We start from the raw sequence: 23544 nt of genomic DNA, 5'->3' as shown, positions 1-23544 counted from the left end.
CACCTGCTGCACATAAGGGAAAGTGTATAGACACACAGACAGACACAGTTAAGCACACAAATAAAGAAAAACTGTGCAGCCCAAATTGCACAACATGTATGTTGGTAACCTAGAAAACCAGTGTCAAGAGATTGTCCCTTGTACTTCCCTGAGGAACAATCAACACAGCTTCACAGCTTCATTTTGGGAGAAGATACATTGAGTTGAATGCCCAAGAGCTGATGGCCGGGTTAAAAAATCAATGCCGTCCTCTTTAAACTTTCTTTCAATAGGTTTCTTTATCCTTGGAGAATGGGAAGACGAATCTCATTTAGTCATTTCCTTTCCCTTCCTCGCTGACAGCTGCATAAAACCTCAGGTCGAGGCATGTTACCATCACAATGTCACATTTACATTTTTTAAATACATATTTTAAGCCTCACCTATCAACAGACAGAAAATGCTGAAGCACTAGAAACAAGTTTATTTCTTCTTCTGCATTCTATAAAAAAAATAAAATTCTACATCTGAGTAGATTTCTCTAGTTGCCTGGAATGTAATTATACTGTGCAAAATTCTTTTGATTGGAAGGATTGCAGTTGGTTGCAATGATTGGTTGGGTAACCGAGCACAATTTTCATACCTTTTCTTTAAAAAGTCTCATCTCCTTATTCTAAGAACATGCGCAATTGCGCAGATACTGAGCATCAAAAGAAACTTTTCATGTTATTTATGCACATACGCTTTTAGAATTAGTGCACAGATTTTGGACATTGATTAAAGTTTTTGGCATCATTTTGATACATAGATCATTCATTACTGATAGCGGTACGCTCTAGTCATTTTGTGCATAAGCACTAAATCACCTCAGTTGTGAGAGACTTAATTGGGCACAAAGAAAGGAACCAGATTTCCCTTCTTATCAAGACAACAATGCCTTTGTGCATTAGTGTGCTGGAGGAGGTCTTCATGATGAATCAAGGTTTTGTGTAGAGCACCCTGATGTATGACAGCAAGTGTGGTGCACAGGTGGAGAATGATACACTGTTTTGTGCAACAGACCAAACAATGGGGAGTGTGACCCTGCCCAAGTGTGACGATCTGGGCAGGGTTGTCTAGTTGCTAAAGAGCATCATTGGTAATGATTGATGGCACCTTGACTAGGCAGCTCCACACTGATCACATCCCACTGCCCTTCCTACAAGGCGACATACAGTCTGTCTTCATGCTGTTCATGTAAGAGGGGTTTTCTTGCAAGATCAGAACATGACAATCATGCTGTGAGTGCCCTGTTCACCAGATTGAAATCCATCCAACAGCTGTGGGACGTGCTTGGATGACATGTGGCCTTTAGGGCTCAGGGACCAGTGAACAGGCACATGTGTTTCATAGTTCTAGAAGAGGAATGGGACAGAATCCCACAAGACTGCAACTAACTACAACTTGGTTCAAAGTATGTGTCAAATGTATACAGCTTGCACGGTTTCCAGCAGTAACCAGATCACCTATGAGCCTGTGACTTTCACTGCACTAACATCCTGTTGATCAAACCAGTCGATGACAGATGTTAATCAACATAATGAATTCACCCGTGCAATGTCTGCTCAATAAAATGTCAGTACAGATGCTGCAAAAACTCACATTTTTCTGATAATAATTTGTTGATTTTTTGGTTTTGCTTTCATAAGTCATCATTCCTTTTCATGTTCAACACATAAAAAGCCACTCACTTTCCACTGAGTAATAGCAAAGTGCAATAGGAGCACCTTCAAAGAAAAATCCAGTACATTATCCAGTAATACAGTTAAAAAGAACAAGATGGCCTCTAGAAAAAAAAAATTTAAAAGCCTTTTCAGAATGTGTACTTTCTGCATTTCTTCAACTCCTGCAATAATGTAACCACACCAAGGAACCTGTATTTTCTGTCAGTACTTAGAGTCTACTGAAATTAAAGCTCCCTAAAATGCATGATGTTTTGTACTGACTCCAAGGGTAAAGAATGCAGAGTCCTTAGCTCTTCAGCTTGTTTAGGAAAGAGCCAATTCTCCATCAGGAATAAGACCAGCAAGACAGCAGAAATGAACATCAATTGCTACTACTGGGTCATATCCCTACCACTTCATTACATTTCTGCTGTGACCATAGCAGAAATCTGGTTGCAATATGGAAACTGTATGATGTCAGTAGTTTGCAGCATTGTGGTCCCTCTGCTTCTTAAGCTGCACACTGCTTGCAGGGTCAGTGCAGTTCTGGTTAGGTATTAACACAGATGTCCCAGCTACCTCGGATTGTTGAAAAGCAGTGCACAAATACATGCAATTGTAAGTTATCAATGCAAAATATTAAAAAAAGACTGAAGCAAAATAATTAGGGTAACATGTAAAAAGAATACATTTGAATAAGAGCCATTTGACACCTTTCAAAAATTGTCCAGATAATGAATGATTTCCCATTAATATACATCTTAGAAAAGACCATACAGTTGAAATGGATTTTCACTTGCCCAGAAAATGCAGTGAAAGTAACTCGAGAAAAATTGACATTTTAAATTAGAAAAATCTTTACCAAACCATCTCTAAATCTGTGCAATCTCATTTCGTTTCTGAGCTCAAACAGCCATCTGTTTTATGAATTTGGTCTATTAAAATGTTCTACTTATGGCATGACTAGCCGAACCAGAGCTGCTAGATTATACAGTGTATTCCCTCACACTCCTGGCTCTTATTTCATTGTCAGGAAGACAGGGGGATTCCTGCTCCCTGAAGCCCTTGGATAAACAGAGGGTTTCTTTCCTCAGCGCTGTCGCTGTCTCGTCGTTCGCAGGATTTACTGTGTATTACCTAACAGGCGGCGGGTGAGAAAGAGCAGGACAATGAGATAGCGGAGCTGTTGACAGTGATGCAGTCAAGTGGGAGTCTCAGGCAGTGCGAGCAGGCAAGCTACAGAAAATAATGACTTTGCCAGGAGACAGTTCAGGACTTGTTGCTCCCTCAGGTATGACAAGAGGGATTAACTAATGGAGCAGTGCCTTCACCGGTCAACCTTACCTTCAGAAATATGACATTTAACTCTGCACTGAAAACTAGAAACACCACCTCATTACTTCATGGCTCCTTATCTGAGGATTTCTTTTAAATCCCTCGTAGACATTAAGGACTTAATTGAACCAATTCAGTGAATAAGATAAGAAAATCACCAGGTTTTCTGGGTCTCAAGCACTTATTGAAATGGTCCTTCTAAACCCTTCAGATGCCTTCCTAGTAGATTTTGATTCCTTGGTACCAATCAACAGCTTCAGGATCCTGTCCTTAATGGCAGAATCCTTGTGCCCTTAGGAAGGTATATACATATTCCTGCTGTCACATGTCTTAAAACCTAAACAACCTGAAAACTGTTTTGGTGTGTTTTTCCTGTTGTCACCATGTGCTTTAGGTGTCAGAGATGTTTACAGCATTTGCTTATATTTACAGTGAGTAAACAGGTAGACACTCCCTCAGATCTCTCCTGTCCACAAGTGACTAATTACTGATTCCAGGGCTGATGCTGCACATACAAGCAGGAAAGTGATGGAGTCACCGAGATCGTCTGTAGATCACATCTTTCCAGCTAAAGCTGAGTCACCTACTTTGATCAATTCTCATCTTGCTGTGAGTGTTCGGCATGATTCTCCACTGTCCTCTCTGTTCCAACACAACCTACATCTAAACATGCTGTGACAGCATTGGACCATCTGTCTCATGGGGTGATTTAATCCTTAGAGATAAAGCATAAAGGACATTTCCAATATCCCTTTCGTATCCTCTAGTCTCTCCTACTGTATGGGCTGATGGTTAATGTTTACTTAAAACCATCACCGTTTTCAAGTAAAACCTTCCTGACAGAGCCCGTTGAGGTAATATGCTTTACAGGTTTGATCAAAGATGGAAAAACTCTCCTGGTTGTAATCTGTAACTTGGTACAAGAATGGGGGAGTGCATTATTTGCTGCTGACCCGAACTAGCTGAGCTCATAGAGGATAGCAGCCCTACGAACTCAAGACAATAGTCTTGCCTTCTCCCCCTGTTTATGGAAGGTAGACTGTGAAAGGTGTCACAGGGTTTCTTACTGATGGGGCTTTTTGCTACTGTGGAGTGCTGCAATAAATATAAAGGTCATTTCCTCGATGCTAATTAACAAGGGAAAATGTTCCCAGCTGAATATCACATTGGATTTCTCAGAATGCCACATTCTGCATGATAATGAGCAAAACTGAGCTGGCTCTTCAGGCCAGTCCTTCTTTCAGAAAGGTAACAAAGCATCTCTTTCAGTTGTAAAAAGTGGACTTATCCGAGAAAGTCTCTGGTGATATATATAAGTCCCGTATTTTTAAAACCATGTAATTAACTAGTTCCTGTACTGCTAGGTCAGCCTTTCTGGATGCAATATACCACCACTTCTCAAGGGGCTATACAAATGATATCTTGTAAATAATGCAGATCTTGAGAGACTTTTTTTAAGCGAGTATTGCCTGAAATCACAACCGCTCCAACGCATTATCTAGTAAATCAAAGCAGAGTAGCCACTGGGGAGGAGACTGACCACCATTTAGAAAAAAAGCACTTTTCCAGCAGACTGACTACATGTTTGAAACCAGTGATGAAACGAAAGCCCCAGTTTTCTATCTGAATAATCAGCTTTTAGCCTAGCTTGCTCTGACACTGTTGTGAAGTGTTTAGACAGAGACTAACACAGCTGGGGCGCTGGTGGGCTTCAATACTGCCTTTTCAGCACAGTGTTGGTATCACGGAAGATAACAGAATGCCTCCGACTCTTGTTTTCTGCAGATTGTGTGACTGATCGCTCAAAGCTCCGCAGGGCTGTTGAATGAACTAAGGCCCGCTGATTTTAGCCGCTCTGCATTTTTGTAAATGCAAAAGCCAGTCAGTTACCACACAGGGGGTCTGAAAAGCTCTGATTCAAGCACTGGATGAAACCCTGAAAAAAAATCCATATTCACACCAGAAAAAGAAAGCTAAGGGAACGGCATTGAATTATATTGTCTAGAATCTTTCCGAAGGGATAAATAGCAACAGCTCGCCTCTAGAAGATAAAACTATCTTCTGGAGAACAGTTCCTACTAATTGATGTGTAGCTTCAGCTGCTGTCATCCGTGTAACTGGAAAATTGCCTGCTTTATCTTTCTTATCTATCCAGTACTGAAAATCATTGCAGAGAAGATACTAATAAAATATACATGAGGCAGGCAGCGGAGTGTGTTTGCGCTGGTGTGTGGGGAAGGGGGGGGGGGTGCAGTGTATATGGGAGGCAGTGGTGGAATCAGAGCAGGGGTGGACAGTCACTAGGGAGAGAGGTGGTGAAACAGAAAAGTAGAACTTTTTCCGCCTTTCGTTTTGTCTCCAGCTTCACCAATGTCTTTGCTTCCTGGAGACATTAAAAAAATAACACCAAAATGGGGGTGGGGGGGGGGGGAACTCAGCAAGGCAGACCACGTTGCCACGGAAACCAGCGCCTGCAGAATGGAGGGCCAAATTAAAGTAATAATTCTGTAGGAGGATGAGAGAATCACAGACCCAGGAGTAACAGCAGTGGAGGAAGGGGCTGGACGCCACAGTGTTCTGAGTTTCTTAAACACCCCCTCCTGATGAGCTCCTGTCGGGGCTCCCACAGTAAAAACCAAACCATATAGTTTTTATTACCTCCAAGATCGAAGAGACTAGCTCAAAGACAAAGGCGGCTTCATCACCCTGTAGGAGCAACAGCAGACACAGGAGGCAAATAAACAATACCAGGGGAGAGTCAGACCCCACTGGCTCCATAATGAAACCAGTAGGAGGGCCCTCATCAAAACCCACCACCTTCTTATTTACTGCCAGGAATTTTCTGCACTGTCTCTTCCATCTCTGTAATTCCTCATTTTAAGTATATACAAAGTACACCTTCCGATCCAATTTTTCTTCGGATGCCATGGTAAAAAAGAACAGAACAGCAGATGCTGAGAGTCAAACCTCACTGAATTTTCAAAGCAGTACCACAAAAGAGAATGATTCCCACAATTTGTTTGGAAAAAGCAGCATTGAAGCAACTGATGAAGGTCTTAATGTTGCTTTCTTTAATGTTCAAAGAGGAGGAAAATTCAATCAAAGTGTAGATATCAAGTTGAACATTGATTCCCCCCTCAGTGTGAGACTACAGAGGGAGCCTGCAAAGGCAACATAGCACAATCAAGAATAACATCCACAGCTACAATCAATGACCCTTCTCTTTCGTCACAAGTACGCCAGTCACATACATGTGCAATGTCTGCAGATAGTCACTATGTGTATATGTGCTTATAAGCCGTTGCTGTATATTACGGCTGTGCATTTTAATCAGCTCTTGCTGTTTCACAATGCTGGGAGGAGGAACCATCTACACCAGGTGTGGTCAGCCTTGACACATGCGTTTCCTGCCAGTGCTCTCTTTGCACCAGCTTATCCTTAACTGTCTGAAATGACATGCAGCACATGGGTTAATTAAGCAATGAAGGATCTATTCAGGGCTTAACTTACTGGAACATTCAAAATCCTGTAATTGCGTAGATCCCAGGTGCCAAGGTTCACTAGTTCTGGTCTAAGCAGACTTCTGATTCCACCTTTGCATATATAACGTTAGCTGTTACTCATCAGCGAGGCATAGCTAACTTTGAAGAGTAAAAGGGTTGCATGCATGTATCTTTTAGGAATATATACATGTAAATCAGGACATGGTGAGCTATAGTACTGCAGGGTAAATGGCTCACTTGGAACAATTTAGTACATGACATGCTCAACTAAGTTGAATAGAAATCATCTGAAATGAAAATACCAGCACCCTGTACCTCTCAAGGTTAACACTTGACCATTTCCAAGTTAATTGGTTCAATTAACTTACTACATTGATCGAAACTCACATGTTCTAAGCCTTAACAAGCATGATTTAAGTTTGTCCTATATAAGACCTGCTAGACTGGGATTCAAATTGGCACCTCGCTTTGTGTGGAAGTTTAGAAGACGTGTAGGGGTCTTCTGATACCTGGCTCAAATCTTCACCACTGCTACTATGGATAATTTACAGTTCAATTTGGAAATTAGAAACTGAGAATGAGCGAAAAAAGGGGAACACTATGACCCTCAAGCAACCACTTAGGATAATCTCTGTCTCCTACACAGCTTTTTGTCATTAAAAATGGGCTCAATATTTTCTATGTACATGGTAATTAAATTTAAAACATTATAGTGCATGTTTCTTAATACAACAGACTGCAGTTTCTATACTTTTTTTTCAAATGGAGGCACCGTGTTACATCATGAAGGACACAAATCTCACTTAATGTGATTCCATGATAAATCTAATCTTTCTCCTTTCTCCTTACAATGCTGGATTAATTATATGTATTGTATTGGCCATGGTGGAAAATGTGTTCCACAGACTGAGAGAACAAAAAGACTGGAGTCCTCATTACTGTAATCCCAAAGGTCCTCTCAGTGAAAAAAACCAAACTTTCTCATTTTATGTCTCTCCTATATCTGGCTTCCAGCAGGCGTTGAATTACAGCTCCAGTAAAAGTGAGATAAATTTGAAATAATGAGTCTGAAAAAATATCTACTGTATCAGCACAAGATTTTAAGCCTCAAGTGCCACAATTCATATGTTTTAACTGTGGGAGCTCCTTACTGCAGTGCTTGTTGGAAATGCAATTAGTATACTGGCAATATTTGATCTGAAAAATCATATACAGTATATTTTTATACAATGGTAGTTACTGAAGTATAACCCCAAAGAAAGGGAGATAAGAAAGAAAGTTGACATTCATAGCCATAAACACAAGATGAAAGGCCTTTAACCTATGACCTTTAATATCATTTCAGCTCTTGTCAACCCGTTATTGATCAAATCCAATATATTAACTCTCTTAGTTTGTGGTAAGAGCAGAGGTACCTCAAGCAAGCAGAGCTTTGCTTCAGTGACCAGAAACAAAGAATTCTCAGCCCACTAAATACTTTATCTAACATTTACAAAAAAAGACACCACCATGCATTGTGGCTGACTGACCTCACGCCCACAACACCACAGCGCTGTCAGCGTGGCGCACAGACACGTCTCAATGGCATGAGTGGACGCCAGCGAGAGCAGTGGAAGGGGAGGGGTGATTACAGCCAAACAGTAAATTGAAACAATGAATTAGAGTCTAGAATTTCCTGCTCTGGACTTTAATTGCTCCCTGGAGCTGTTAGGGAGGGAACCATAAACAGTTATCAATGTGCCAAGTTGACAATCACTTGTAAATAAATAGGATGGCTCTTAGGAGAACACTCTTATCAAAGGGGGAAGCTGAAACCCTTTTTCTTTCTGGTTAGACGACAGAAAGTTACAAATGTACTCATGAGGTTTCCTAATCCTGTAGCAAAGTCAGAGATATGTCTGGTATTCACTGGTATTTTGTCAGTGGTCAGTCTCCAATTCAGAAGAAGAAGCAGACATAAGCAATAATTCTAAAGGGATTTTTCCACCTCTCCTTGTTTTATATGATGCAATAAAATGAAACACACATATTTTGTATATGTTGTCAGTTCTGGTGAAAAAAACAATCAATTTAGGGGTAAATGGGCAGATCCACCTTAAACCCTCAAAAAATGAATCAGAGCAGCTTCCCAGGAGGTTCTAGATTACCTCTGCTAAATTCATTTTTGGTTCGCAATGACAATTACTCCTGCTGCCTTAAGAGGCCTGAGAGTCCTGCTGGAACAATTTCTCCCACTAGAGGCAAATTGATATTTTTTTAAAACAGGTTGCAAACTAATTCTAATCCAATCTTGTTCACACGGAAGGATTCCCATTCTCTCAAGCTTGCCACTCAAGTGTTACGGATGTAATAGATTTTACCGTCTGGATGGAAATCTCATCCCCAGCCGCATAAAGGACTGTCACTGGCATCTAACAAAATAAAGCCAAGGATGACAGCTGAAAGAAAAACACTTTTCCTCTGTTGACGCTTTGACCCAATGAATGGAGATTCTTTTCATTCCTTTCCATACGGTGACGACACCACATGTGTGCTTGTCAAGCTATCTTTTTGGTTAAAGATCAGTCACACATTGCCTGTCCGTACCTTGGCGTATCATCTCTCTCTGGGACTTTTTTTAAATAACTGTCCAGTAAAGCACACAAATTAACATCCACTGCCTTCTCCACTGCTGGCTTGTTACAGACCCAGTGCAGATTTACAACCACTGCATTGACTTTAAATTGGATTTCACTGAGGACAAAAGTCAATTGACTGGAGAATTTGACTGTGTGGAAGAGCTTTATGGTTCGTGCCTTGCAACAATGCTGAACAGCTCAGAAAGAAAGTGGTTACCTAAACATGGAATTCCAAAAATCGGCATTAATGATCCTTACCCTGCTTTTGTTTCTTCTTGATTGCTAAAAACTACTTTCGTGAGAGAGCACTATTTCTTTTCGTTTGTCACACTAAACAACTTTCTCAGCTCTTAATGTGCAGAATTAAGAGGAAACCTACCAAAACATATCTGGATTTCAGTTTCAGAGTTCTAGTGCAACCAAGATATTGATTCAGCCTGAAAGAGTTCACAGCAAACTGGACCACTTCTATCCCTTTAGTGGTGCTGTACATGATCTGAGTGGCGACTTAGCCTGGTTTCAGTCTTCAATGAGTAGCCTTTCACAGTGAGCTTCACCTCACTGACTTGTTCAAAACAGTGTCAAACACAGAAATGTGCCATGTGCACAACAAACGCTGAAGATGTATTCAACACAAGCACAGAGTATTTAGGCAGAGAGAACTGCACTGGTTTGGTTTCTCCTTTCTCTAAGACCATTGTACGGCTTATTTCTGGATTGTAGGACTCCTTCACCAGGTGAACATCCAACTCAGTGCACTGAACAGCTCTAATCATACTGGACATACTGGACAAGCAACTGGCTGGAGAAGACTGGAAGGACAATGGGTTGAGTAGTCCAGCTGGTTCATCCGCTGCACCCCAAGAGCAGAGAATAGCATAGGTAAACTGTATTAGAGGCTATACTCATTAAATAACTGTGCACAATTTTTTTTTCGGGGGTGGGGGGGGTGGTAATTGCGAAGTGTTTATTCCATTTCTTGATTGATTAATGTTATTCGAATAATTATGTAGTTGGTTCCCTTAATGGCTTCCTTTAAAAAAACAAACAATCCACATCCTGTTGTGCGGTTTGTACAACGAACTACACTTTTCAGAAAGGCGCCAAGCAGCTTCAGCTGTTCAATTTTTGAACAAAGCGCGTCGGAACACTCCATTAGGAAATGGATACACTGACGTTAGCTGCACATTAGCAACAATGAATCCATACTGGTACGAATGGCCTTCGGTACATCTACGGCTTTGCGTGTGTGTGTGCGCGCATATAAATAAAGTACTGCTGTTCTTGCTTGTCATTGATTTTGCCATATGCTTTGTATAACTCGCATTACTGCAGTAAGCAGTTACACCTAATTAAAATAGGAGAAAAAAAAGATCGTTAAAGCTCGCGAAAAGCTGGATCACGAATGGCAGCGCTACCGCGATGTTATAATAATGGCATCTTAACTGAAGGTCATTTTTGTGTATTCCTTTTTAAAGCGCTACAAACAGAATTCCATATTGATCACACTATTAATATTGATTTTTTTTTCAAAATTCATTGAGGCTAATTCTCCGGGGTCTTGTAACTCTCCACTGAACTAGTCACTTTACTGTACCATAATTATTACTAATATTTATGTGTAATCAGGAAAAACCCTCACTGAGCAGTGCTCTTTTTACCCCCTACAGACCAGAGGTAAAATTATAATTCAAGGTGCGATGTGTTTTCAAGGTTGCTTGGAACAGTGTCTTCCTGCTTAGGGGCAAGAGGGAGTGTCGTCATGCAGGACTGACACGTGACGTCACTCAATACGGCCACGGCCGCGCACACAGGTGTGGCACTGACGAAGAGCTGGCGACACGTTAAAGCTGAAAAGCATTCTTTGTCATGCAATTTAAAATAAAGCTGAATGAAGAACCAGATAAAGCAACAGATTACTGCCCTCAGACTCGAGCCCAGTGGGTTTGAAGAATGAAACCCTTACCTGTCTCTGTTCACGAAAGGTACAGCTTATAAAACCACTGTGGTAGCGGACACAGAAACTGTACCAGTTGTACACTTGCCTATCGCACAGTGGGGAATACTGTTCTGTGATATCCATCTGTTTCAGTTTTTAATGCATAGGCAGTTTCACATTTCCGAATTAGAGTTTCAACCACTTAATACCTCATTTAATTTGCAAGATTTTGAGAAAGGATAGGTCATTGCCCAACCTTGGTTGTTCCTAACCTCCTGTTTCTATCTAAACCCTAATTAACTCTTTGATACGATTTATAACAACAAGATTATAATGCCAAGATTGACAATTAAACATTTCATCACGCATCTTGACCAAGGCTTCCATTTTGTGCTACTTGTATCATAAAACATGAATATAATGTTCTCCTACTCTATGTAAGGTCCAGCAGGCCATGGACTGAGGCCCATGTCCCACAGCTGTCTGGCGTTAAAGTTGCAGAATAAAAGACATACAGTAGGATGTGGCACTTTGTGGTGCATCAGTCACAAACTGCAGCCACAGCACAGACAGGCAGCGCCTCGGCATAATCCAGCTTTTGTGGAAACAAAAAAATTGAAGAATCTATCAATGTTGCGGTCGAGATCCTTTTATTGCTAAGAAACTACATCTGTAACTAAGTAAGTCGATTGGCCCATCCATCAGGGGGGCAAGTAAAATTGAAATCTGACATTTAGAGGCTCTGCCTTTTCTCCAGTTCTGATATTAAGCAGAGTGAATGACAAATTGTTTGCATCAGGCCTGTCTCTTACCGGAGCCTTTGATAATGTTTATGTTGAAAAACGTCCCCTTGACATTTTGAGAAAGGTCGGGTTTCTTGGTTATTAATGACCACACTTAAATGCAGCCCAGAACACTGTGATTATTTTGTCTTTTATCTGGTAATGCCAGCTAAAGAACCTGCTTCCTTTGTGTGCAATAGATTTCCTCTGTCCAAAAAACACAAGAATAGGACCAGTAATACAGTAATACAGGGTGTCCTTGTTTTGGCAAGAGGATGTGACACCAATGGCCAATCAGCTCCAGCTCTGGTTGTAACTCTGTCCTGAACAAATGTTTAGCTTGAAGGCTCTGCTTTGAACAGCACCTAGCATTGAATGGTCAAGCTCCAGGTTAGCTTTAGGGTTTATTGCACTAGTCCCACACTTAACCTCAGACATGCTGACTCAGCCCATCTCACACTGCTGGAGACAATTCTCCACTCAATGGGCTACAGAGCCCACTAGTGTGCAGGACCACAGCTGTGCAACTCACTGGCCTTTAGAGACTGTCAGCATCTTTTTACTGCAACTTGTAGTGTGCAGTTTAGCATTACCCTTCATTTCAGTAATCACTTTTATTTCTGTTAAGTATATTACACATGCACTAATGCATAGCATTTTTAAAAAGCACTTACATAAAACTATACTATCATTATTATTTACATACAACTCAGTATACATACAATTATAGATCATCGGCTCTGAGTGATACACATTTTTAAATATTTCAGCTGTATAACCCAGCACAGCAAGTAAAGGGTTGTTTTGTTTTGCAATTTAAACGTGCAAGTGATCTAAAACTGGAATGAAACATTAGGCATTTTCATGTAAAAGTCAAGTAACATTTAATACGTTGTAAAATGTTTAATGCATTATAAAAATAGTCTGAATTAATCATCAATTCTAATGAAATTACAGGCATAGATGACAGTTTAGTGGCAAAACTTACTGTCATTGAAAAATGCATGTCTGTGATGGCACAAGGCATTTTATTTCATAAATTATCATCTGCGTTTTTATTCTTAATCCACCACCAGGGAATCTGCATAAAGTAAAATTATTGTGCATTTAAGACTGTTTCAGATTATGTATTCTCAAGTGAAGGGGTACGGCAGAGAGGCACGGTGTTACGGTGCGGACAGTCCAGTGCGGTAAAGGTCATTTTTATTCTAAGGAGCGAACGCTTTCCGGACAATTACTGCAACTGACCACAGCCTTCCGACTGGCTGGCTGGACAGACACGGACAGCACCTTTACCGAATAAAAAGTGACAGGAAGAGATCTGTCTAAACAGCTAGTCGACCCCGTGCATCGCACGCACTTACCAGGTTTCCGTCCTTTCTAAACTGTGCCCTGAAAATGAACAACACTGCATATTCATTGTAGTTTTTTTTTATTATTAACATTGTTTTTAACCGCGCAAGGACATGATAGGCACAGCAGGCCTCGTGGATAAACGGAGATTTTGCAGACAGCAGCGCTCTTACCCCTCCGATCACAAGTGTACAAGTGTATCTGTAAGTAGGAGCAGCAGGAGGCACATAAGCTGAGAGGGTCTGGGATGAAGTTCGAGGACAGAAGACTCGAATGGATCTCACCTGGGTCGCGACTGCTCTTCCTATCAGACCCCACGTGTTTGAAAATAAGAAAAACTTCAAAACAACTGTGCTACTAGTTCAAGATCGAGGTCCCTCGTTTTTATAGTTAATTGTACTATACATCCCCTTAGAAGCCAATTAAATTGCGTTTTCACTGGGTTTCCGTTTAGCAAAACCTATTCGCTGTCCTTTGGGTATATACATGCAATGTTGCGTTATCGTTATTAACCACTATTATAATTATGAGTTATGATTATAAAACACTAAGTGAATCTTCTCTCTGTTGAACAGAACATTGTCGGCAAGTCTTAAATCAGCGCAGATAAACGCGCACATCAATGTATCAATATCAAACCAACTGGGAATCACAGGGAAGGAAGATTCAACTTGGTTTACGATTGGCGGCGTGTCTTTTTTACCTTTGACACAGAACCGACCAAATTGTTTAAAGGAAAGTCACATGCAAAATACGATCAAAGCGTAAAAACGCGGAACACCGTTCAAAACCCTAAGTCACAAGCAAGGACGAGAGTCAACAAGATCACATGACAGAAAGTCACATGACCGCCGAGATCACGAGAGGAAGAAGGAAGTCAATTGAACTCGCCATACGACCTGCTGCTGTTCACACACCCCGCTTATTATTGGTCATATTCTCCGGCAAAACTAGACACGAAGGTGGGGTTTAACGAGGAAGAAGTCTGTTCCTTCTTTGCGCTTGAAGTTTCTGAAAAGCAGTCGCGATCGCAATGGCGAGGTTAGCGGTACTGCTGCTATCAGTGGGTGTCTGTGCATTCATTCAGCCTGTCCGGCTCCTGGACAATGGCCTTGCGCTGACCCCGGCCATGGGCTGGCTCCACTGGGAACGATTCATGTGTAACGTCGACTGTGACAGCGATCCCGAGAACTGCATTAGGTAAGGTAATGTGTTCCTGCATTACACATACGGATCAGTGCATCGATTGCATATTGACGAACTGGCATCAGCCTTAGCTTTCGAACACGTGTCTGGGCGAGGGACATTTGCCCATCATCATAAGCAAAATGCACAAGCCATTGTGAACACGATGGAAGGCCGCGCAGGCAGCATTTAGGTGCTTATTGGAATATATCCTATAGTAGAGAAAGCTGAGGTTTTTTTTTTTGTCCTTATCTGTTCTCATTCTCTTCAGATAAGTTCTGGAAATAGCCTGAGCATGTATTGATATTTCCACCGGAGATCACGCTCCCCGAGACGCTGAAGAGCGCTTTTTTAGTCATTAAAGTCGAATGATATTTTTGGCAGCGAGGGGGGAGAGTAATCTCCAGGTCTGTGCTCACTGCTGCTCCTCGCCTGCCTTCAGGAACTGTTGGGAGATAACTTGCCCTTCTTTTCAATGTGCTTCATACAAGGTGCAGAGGCTGACTTCTCAGTATCATCATGAGTCCTTTTTTTCCATCATACACTCAGTTGTTTAAAACATACTGTAAATCACTTGTAGAAAAGACTTGAATGATGGGTTTCAGGGGATTCCAGTCCTGGTGTTAGAGAGCCGGTGTAGGCAGGTGTTCCAGGTGTCTTTAAAGCAGCAGCACCTGAAGCCGGGAGAAGCTGTACAGTTCAGTCAGTAGCGATCTGATGGAGCTCGTTATGAGCTGAACTGCAATGAAGACCTGCAGACACACCGGCCCTCCAGCTCCTGGACAGGCCTGAGGCGAATCAGAAACAGCATTGTGAGAGGGGATTGGAAAGGAACATGCAGGTACATGAATAATTCTTTTAGGGAAAAAATAAATACGTTACCCGATGCACAAAAACCGCTCAGATAGGAGTGCTTGGCCTTGGTGGCCAGGGTGTACAGTATGTGTCGCAGGCTGTGGCAGTGAAATGCAATCTCCTGCACAGAAGTGGGCGCCCGCAACAGACCCTCTCCTCTGTGTGACCCTGTAGTGAAAAGCTGTTCATGCAGATGGCGGACGTGATGGTAAAGGAGGGCTGGAAGGAGGCAGGCTACGAGTACGTGTGCATTGATGACTGCTGGCTGGCCTCCAGCCGGGATGCCCAGGGCCGGCTTCAGCCTGACCCCAAGCGCTTCCCCAGCGGCATCAAGCAGCTCGCCAGCTACGTGAGTCAGGCGTGCAGCAACACAGCCGGTCCACAGTGTACTGGCCGAAGCGCAGGGCTGGACACCCTCACACTGTGCCGTCACACATTTGTCTTTTTGCTGTATCATCAATTTAGATTTCTCAGGGAAAAGAAATCGGTTTCACTCAATATCTTAATATTCAAGCTTACCAAGTGTGGGCATTAAACAGCCTGAAGTATTTAAATAGGCAGGTCGAAGGTTAAGGATCGGCACAGCAGGTGATCACTGAAGCCTAGAAATGCATTTTTTGTGCAACAGTTCCCTCTACTGTTCAAACAAAATATAGCACTGTTCTCTCCTGCATTGTCCATCTGCTCCCATCTGCTTTCAGATCCACTCTAAAGGGCTCAAGCTGGGCATTTATGCGGATGTGGGATTGAAGACGTGCGAGGGCTATCCGGGGAGCTATGGCCACTACGACATAGATGCCAAGACTTTTGCGGAGTGGGAGGTGGACCTGCTCAAATTTGATGGATGCAATATGCCAAATTGGACTTTATATGCAGAAGGTGAGGGGTTATAGAGGCATTTTCTTTAAATAATTTGTGATATGGAAACACTAATACTTCAGCATGACACTCAGATACAAGCTGTACAGACTGTTCAACCTACTCTAGAGATGGCATTAGTCAGGCTGCTCCAGTGTTTTGTTGCACTTTTGGCTTTCATGGTAATATCTTGTTCACACTGTCACAAGATGGAAGTTCGACTTTCTCATAATGTTTCTAAAATAAAATCTTCTCCAGGTTACATAAACATGTCGAGGGCACTCAATCAAACTGGGAGGAAGATATTGTATTCCTGTGAATGGCCATTATATGAATCATCTCACCAAAAGGTACATGACACTACCAGCTGCAACAGATACTCTAATGCATTTCTTTAACATCGCCTCCAAACTTAACTGAGCTTCTACAAACAGGAATTTGCCAGTCCAAAAATGTCACAAATATCCCAAAACTACATATGGAAAAAAGTGGGTAAATGTAAGGTATCTGAAATAAAGTGTGCAGATTTTCAGGCAGCAGTACAGAAGTGGTAGTGTTTACCATGGCAATAGTTATGCTTACAAACCAATCTAAAAGCTCTTTTACATATTTGTAAAGACACCAAAAGCTACCATTGCTGTTACCCCAGTCAATGGAAACATTTAAAACTTAATATGTACATTAGGAGCACCTGTTAAGTGTTAAAAGCTTGAAAGCTTCAAAACTTGTATTTTTTATCTATCCTTCCACTGGAATAAATCCTGAGGGTCTTTGGCTTTGTTCAGTAGCATATTTTAAAGAAAGCGTGCTGAAGGGTAAATCACACTGTAGTGTTTATTCACATTCATCAGGCCTGGAGAATTGCCTGCAGGCTCACTGTTCACACTATGATACTATTCTCAAGCATCTTCACCGTGATCTGCAGCTGGGAGAATGTGAACTCCAGTTAAGCTCCGTGTGTTCTAAAATAAATGCTGCTGTGCAATGCAGCTTTGAAAGCAGGCAGGCCACCTATCATTAAAAATCACTGATCTTCCAAAGCCATGGCAAGGGCTCTCCGATATTGCTCTGCAGTCCTATTAAGCGGCTTTTCTCATAACACTCAGCAGCAGCCTTTTCTGACCAGACATTTTCTCTCAGTTTTGTTGCCATATCAGTGCAGTGATGCCACACATTTTTCTTAATTAAAAATGCTGTAGCTGAACTTGTAATGACTCACCCGATGTTTTAAATCGGTAGCGTTTCACACCCCGGGTCTTTTCCAGCCCAACTACACTGCAATCCGTCAGTACTGCAACCAGTGGCGCAACTTCGAGGATGTGTTTGATTCTTGGAGAACAGTGCAGCAGATCATCGACTTGACATCCGGCATCCAGAAGCAGATCGTCCCAGCAGCAGGGCCCGGCGGGTGGAACGATCCTGATATGGTAACCCCGTTTCGAGCGAGGCCAAGTTACCAACCTGTCCTCCCAACCCAGAGGGCTGTTGACCTCATTCTGCATCCTCCAGGCTACGTGTAGACTCCTGCCCAGAACTAGCTTTGGTGCCACAAAATCAATACGCAGACTTCAGGGCTAAACCTTGTACTTAGTGGCTGTGGCACAAACAAATAAGCCAAATCAAAACATGCTTTCAACACACCCACCAGTGATTTCAAAATGAGTATTAAATAAAATAGGTGGGTAGCTGCGTCAGCATGCGTAGGCTGCAAAGGAACAAGTAATAGGTTTATTCCATGCTGAAAAAAAGAAGAAAGAGAACACAACGTTTCGGCCGTGGAGCCTTCTTCAGGTGTGAGGGCTCTTTCTTCTTTTTTTCAGCATGGAATAAACCTATTACTTGTTCCATTAAATAAAATAGTTCCATATTAAGGAAGACTCTGAATTTAAAAATTCCTGACACTTATTAATGTCCTGGATCCTGTTTATAGATGATCAAACCACCCACTTCCTTAGTGTTGTCTTCACTTCCTCAATTCTCCACCCCACTGGATCCTCCAGACTTCACCTCTAAACATCACATCTTAAACCACACAATGAACCTAAAGAATGTTTGCTTAAAGAAAATAAGACAAGTTGTCTAAAAGGCCATGATTAGAAAAGCCATTTTCGAACCATGCTGTTCTGTGTCTCAGCTCGTGATTGGAAACTTTGGACTCAGCAAAGACCAGCAGCAGACTCAGATGGCCATGTGGGCCATCATGGCGGCCCCCCTGATGATGTCCAACGACCTGCGTGACATTGACCCCCAGTCCAAGGAGCTGCTGCAGAACCGGAGAGTCATCGCCATCAACCAGGACCCCATGGGCATGCAGGGCTACCAGACTATGAAGGTGAGGCTCAGCTCAAGTCATTTTTAAAAGTAACCGCAAGACAAAAAAAATTAAAGACATTTTGCCTTTTATAACAAGGCACTGCTCTACACTGGAGTAGTGTTATTCTGTACCAAGCTGTGCTTAGCATTCACTGTGATCCTGAAACATGCAAGAACCCATAGGTGACTAGTTGAGAAGTTAAGCATTCTAGGGATAAGTGAACTGTTTGGTGGTTTTTGAATGTTCTCTAAAGTTAAAGGTTTATTAAATTTGTTTCAGTTGTAGAGAAGTTAGTAGATTCTTCTAGCAACGCACGTTTCTGCATTTTTAGTGATGAGAAGCCAAAATGAACACATCTTGTTTGCATCACCTTGAACATATTGTTGGCCAGGTACAAACTAGTAACTCAATTTCATCACCAGATTCCGTCTTCTGTTGGCAAAAAAGAATCTGAGGCCTAACTCCCATCTCTCCCCTCTGAAGATAACCACGGGACTTTAGATACGTTACTGAAAATGTTTGATTTCTTTACACATTTCCATTGCTGTTTAAATTTTAGGCCAACAGCTTCGAAGTGTGGGAGCGGCCCCTCTCTGGAGGGAAAATGGCTTATGCAGTGCTGAACAGGCGAGAAATAGGGGGACCAGGCTACTTCCCCTTCACCGCAGCTGTGCTGCCCAGCAAGAAGATCTGCTTCCCCCAGTGCAACGTCACGCAGGTCCTGCCCAAGTACCAGGAGCTGGGAGTCCAGACCTCGGACTCCAAGCTGAAGTTTCTCGTCAACCCCACGGGCACTCTGCTCTTCACCGCCACACCCGTCACGAGCAAGCCCAGCACGCAGCAGGACCGGGCCTGGCTCATGGACTTCGAGAAGCAGAAGAAAGGCCGCGACCCCAACTTGTAAACAACCCCATCGACCGTTTACAGTTTTTGGCATTTTTCCCCCAGTCTGCCTTGCTGCGCTTCTCTTGAATTTTATTTTGTATGGGCTCTGCTCCTCTTTCGACATTTACAGCAGTCGTGCTGTAGCAAGGTGAACCGAATCATTAGAAGGGTGAAAAGGGAACTCTTGACTACTCGTTGGTTCAATTTAACTTTTAAGAATGATGTTGTTTGATTTTACTAAAAGTAGTGGCTTTGAACCTTACTGATAATGTTAGTGGATTATAGTCTTAGACTATATACTTTTTTAAATGTAAGTTACTGAATTTGCACAACACACCAAAATCATAATTACCTCAGGAAAGGCAGAACAAAGTATTTTATGCTTGTTGTACGAACTGATTTAGGTTAAGAACTTATATTCTATTTCTTTAAAATAAACTGATTTCCTACTAACCCCATTTTGATTTGTTGTTCATATCATAATTTTAGGGTATTTCACACTTTCATGTATTGCATCAGTAAAGTGTTAAGTCAGTCAACTCCCCTCATTTCATTGATCTCTAATTTGACATCAGCATTTTAAATCATGACAACTGGCTCATGGTACATACCAATTTCTTTATTGATATGCTGTAATATCCAAAAATCAAGAAAAAAAGGTGTAGCTCAGAACTGGATGACCTGGCCCTGAAAGAGATGGGGGGGGAAATGTCAAATCGCTGTTAAATGTTCACATATTATAAAAACTGCATCAAAACAAATAGGTTAGGGTCACAGAATGTCTTTTTGACACACTGCAGTATGATATTTACCACATTGTAATCTTCGTGAAACGCTTACTGAACAAGCTAACCCCAAGAATGAAGCAGTCTGGCATCTCCCTTCTTTGCATTGGCTAAAGTACATCTTTGGCCAAGGGCTATATGAAACAGCTTTATACTTCCTCAGCACAGCAGCTCTCCTCACCGAACACACAAGAGAGCCCGACTGTGTGCAGCAATAAAGAGAATGCCTTCACATCTACTTTTGTACAGTGTCATATGAACACTGGAGAAATCCGTAAGGCTTCCGTCAGCCTTCAGCATTAAGTGCTGCAGTCAGAAGTAGCTGCGGAGAATCTGATATAGACAAAATGACCACCCAGCCAAGCTCAACACCCTCTGTGCATGAGCATAGACATGGCTTTTATCAGTCCAACATGAACACTGGACTTCTACCATCTGGATGTGCAGAATGAACTTAACTTAATTTGAATGGGCAATATCACACCCACAGCTTAATTCTTACTTGACAAACACCATCACAGTTTAAATTTAAATCCTCATTTGTTCAGCACAAAACAGTTTCATTCAACATATGGGCATCTATCTACTGTATCTTGACAGGACACCTTACAGAAGATTTAGAAAGAACCACCAAATTAAATACTACAGTTGGCTTCATCAGGCAAACATTCTACTGTGGTGGTCACATTAATCGATTTAAATTGCATTCAATATGCAAGAGATCTCCGGCATTTGAGAACAAACCATGGTAATGGCGACAGCCTATTGAGCACCAATCTTTTTAAATACTAAAAAATATCTTCCAAACTTCAATACTTCCAAGACGTTTGCGGTCAAACGTCAAGATACAAGTCAGTTCTAAAGGAACACAACATTTCGATTTGGAAAAATGATCTCGGCCCCATCTAGCTGGGGTGAGAGACAAGCAGATGTCCTGAACGTGTGGGTGAAATGTCAGGTGCTGAGGTGAGCCGTGCTGCTCAGAATGGCCTGGGCCAATGAGGGGGAGGCTGCTTGCTCCTTACCTTTCTCTTCTTGTCTCCTCCCAGCTCGAAGTGCTTGCACCTCTTGATGGCCAGCATTCTCTTGGACCTGCAATTCGGCTCCACACACTCCAGCCTCAGCACAATCTTTTTGGTGGTCTTAGCCTGTTTTGAAGAGACAAGGCCATTTTTAGGCACTCAATTTGCAACAGGAAGGAACAGGGCTAAACGCTGGAGCGGCAACAACGGCTAAGCGTTTTACAGAAACCAAACTCATTTCTGACACCGCAACACAAATGAAAGACAGCTCTTGTGTTCCCAAGAATTTCACACAACTCAGTAATCAAAAGACAAAACCATCCATTTAAAGAAAAATAAAACAGTGATGATAAATAGTATACCAAAGTTATGTCTGTGAAGCAATATAGAAAATGTATAATTCATTAGTTTGTGATAATTAGCATTTATACCTTTTTACGGAATATAGGCTTTGTTTGACCACCATAACCGCTCTGCTTTCTGTCGTATCTTCTCTTACCTGGAATGAAAAAAAGCACAAGATGTTTTAAAAGACTTTAAACCAACGTTTGTACAAAAGGGACAGTACTGAATGAGTAGAAAATAAAGAACCCTGCTTCTGCTCCAGGACGTCCTGCCACAGTGTGGCCCCTGATGCCCCATGCGAGGGCAGACACTCACCCTGGGCATACAGGGAGTCTTTGCCCTTCTTGTACTGGGTCACTTTGTGGGGCTGGTGCTTCTTGCACTTTTTGCAGTAGGTCCTGCGGGTTTTCGGCACGTTCACCTAAACATCACAATGAGAGGGGAAAAAACATCAGAAAGGGGGCAGCTATTCAACCTTAGCATACTAGGGGACAGGACCTGGAAAACACCAAGTCGTTTTAAGCATTACGAGAGTAGAAACTGTCTCTGTACATTGTCCCTAACTTTTAATGACCATATGGCTATCAGTTGACAATGCATTAAGACCGTCCAGGAACTGAAGGATCCTAAATTAATTCCAACAGCAGCTTTCTTAAAGCTACCCAGCCTGCTCCGCGGCCTGGAGTGCAGGTCCTCCTGTGTGAAGTCTGCATGCTCTCTCAGTGCACGCTGCTCGGCTCTGCGCGCTCCAGTTTCCTCCCGCAGCCCCAAGACTCGTGGCCGAGTCGGACCGGCATCTGAACCGGCCCTGCGATGCATCGTGTTCTCAGCCCCGCCTGGCACTCTCTTCGACCTGCCCAGCCTCTGGACTACAGCCACAGCGACCGGGTCTCACACGTCCCTTCCGAGTCCGTCTGTAACCTCTCAACTCCGCTTCATGAAAACGGCTCGGTAAACTTGGCAACAAAACAACTGCAGCCATCGGAGCAAGCTTACTACCCGACCCGTATTGGCGGCTGTCGAAAAGTAGCACTTTCTTACAACTGCCCCCTAAGATCTGACCAGTCGTGTTACTGTTCAAATCAAAGACTGTCCGTGGGTTTTTATCAAACCAGCTCTAACGAGAAAGCTCAGACAACTTTGCAATGTGAAAATGACACACGGCGGACCCACACAGCACAAACACCCAAACACCACTCCGTGGAAATACAAAAACCGCCACCCAAAGCACACAGAAACGACAGCATGCGTACTAAACATGTGCGTTTAAACACACAGCCCAAAGGAAACACAACTTGGTAACGTACTGCAGAGCGTTCCGACAAAATAAGGCAGCCATTTTCTAACCCTACACTTTTCGGTACCGCATACAACACTTATTCGTAATGTTTTAGTTTTGCAAACCCAACACCAGTCATAATGGGGTCCACAAGTAGCCAAGACACTTGTGAACACGATAACTGTGTTTTGATGCTACAGGGAAACTTCAGGTTGAAAGATTACAATTGATTAAAAAAAGAAACGAGAGCCGAGTCTCGCTTACCATGATTGCCAACCCGTTGCAGAAGCGAAGAGGAAGAGCTGCCCCGGAAGCAGATGCATATGTGAAAATTCGGGTGAAACCTTGAGCGCCGCTACTCGTGTTCATAGCGCGGTTGCAGGAGACGCGCCGCCTAGTGTCCAGGAGGTGTAAGAAGACAAAAAAAACTGCTTCTGTCATGTGTCGCAACTAAATTCCCAGTGCGGAAAGAAATTTAAGTTTTACTCGGCTCAAGAAAAGCTGTTTCCTTACATCTTCTGACTTTCATCAGTGTGAAATATCAGAGAAAATGTTATAAATAATTTTGTCTGTGATTACTGGCTGTGTCACAAAGAGAAGTAAAAACCATTAATCAAATTAGCATTAAAATATCACAGCGCAGATAACGACATATGGCGATGTTTTTGTTCTCGGCTTTGTTCTATGCAAAAAGTGCAGTATATCATCTTGAAACTCCCAGCACTTTTTCAGATCACAAACATTATTGAGTTTCCATGTATGACATTAAATATTAAGTACCGGCTTCCCTTGTGAGTCGTCTCC

General features: G+C 42.4%; 2 protein-coding genes across 2 annotated transcripts; one reads left to right on the top strand and one right to left on the bottom strand.

The window, feature by feature from the left end:
* The first annotated feature begins 14075 nt into the window (after positions 1–14075).
* Positions 14076–19762, top strand: gla (galactosidase, alpha). The gene is made up of 7 exons (XM_088925104.1): positions 14076–14412; positions 15427–15601; positions 15954–16131; positions 16369–16460; positions 17376–17537; positions 18245–18442; positions 18984–19762. Exons 1-7 carry the CDS (start codon positions 14246–14248, stop codon positions 19326–19328), a joined length of 1317 nt encoding a protein of 438 aa, XP_088781230.1. The 5' UTR covers positions 14076–14245; the 3' UTR covers positions 19329–19762.
* Positions 19763–19913: 151 nt separating this feature from the next.
* Positions 19914–23036, bottom strand: rpl36a (ribosomal protein L36A). Its single transcript, XM_088925105.1, has 5 exons — positions 23005–23036; positions 21777–21882; positions 21548–21615; positions 21120–21242; positions 19914–19996 (listed from the first exon to the last, which is right to left on the bottom strand). Exons 1-5 carry the CDS (start codon positions 23005–23007, stop codon positions 19976–19978), a joined length of 321 nt encoding a protein of 106 aa, XP_088781231.1. The 5' UTR covers positions 23008–23036; the 3' UTR covers positions 19914–19975.
* Between the last annotated feature and the right edge of the window lie 508 nt (positions 23037–23544).

Source organism: Atractosteus spatula, chromosome 9 (assembly GCF_055471065.1).
Source record: "Atractosteus spatula isolate fAtrSpa1 chromosome 9, fAtrSpa1.hap1, whole genome shotgun sequence".
Classification (NCBI taxonomy): domain Eukaryota; kingdom Metazoa; phylum Chordata; class Actinopteri; order Semionotiformes; family Lepisosteidae; genus Atractosteus; species Atractosteus spatula.
This window is presented reverse-complemented; position numbering and strand designations above follow the sequence as displayed.

What these genes read in the sequence shown, in the direction of transcription:
- gla (XM_088925104.1), top strand. Translation starts at nt 14,246, where the DNA reads ATGGCGAGGTTAGCGGTACTGCTGCTATCAGTGGGTGTCTGTGCATTC. An exon ending in TCAAGCAGCTCGCCAGCTAC is followed by an intron (nt 15,602 to 15,953) that starts GTGAGTCAGGCG and finishes ATCTGCTTTCAG; the next exon opens with ATCCACTCTAAAGGGCTCAA. An exon ending in GGTGGAACGATCCTGATATG is followed by an intron (nt 17,538 to 18,244) that starts GTAACCCCGTTT and finishes TCTGTGTCTCAG; the next exon opens with CTCGTGATTGGAAACTTTGG.
- rpl36a (XM_088925105.1), bottom strand. An exon ending in AGCCTATATTCCGTAAAAAG is followed by an intron (nt 21,243 to 21,547) that starts GTATAAATGCTA and finishes TCTTCAAAACAG; the next exon opens with GCTAAGACCACCAAAAAGAT. An exon ending in GAGGAGACAAGAAGAGAAAG is followed by an intron (nt 19,997 to 21,119) that starts GTAAGGAGCAAG and finishes CATCTCTTTCAG; the next exon opens with GGCCAGGTCATCCAGTTCTG.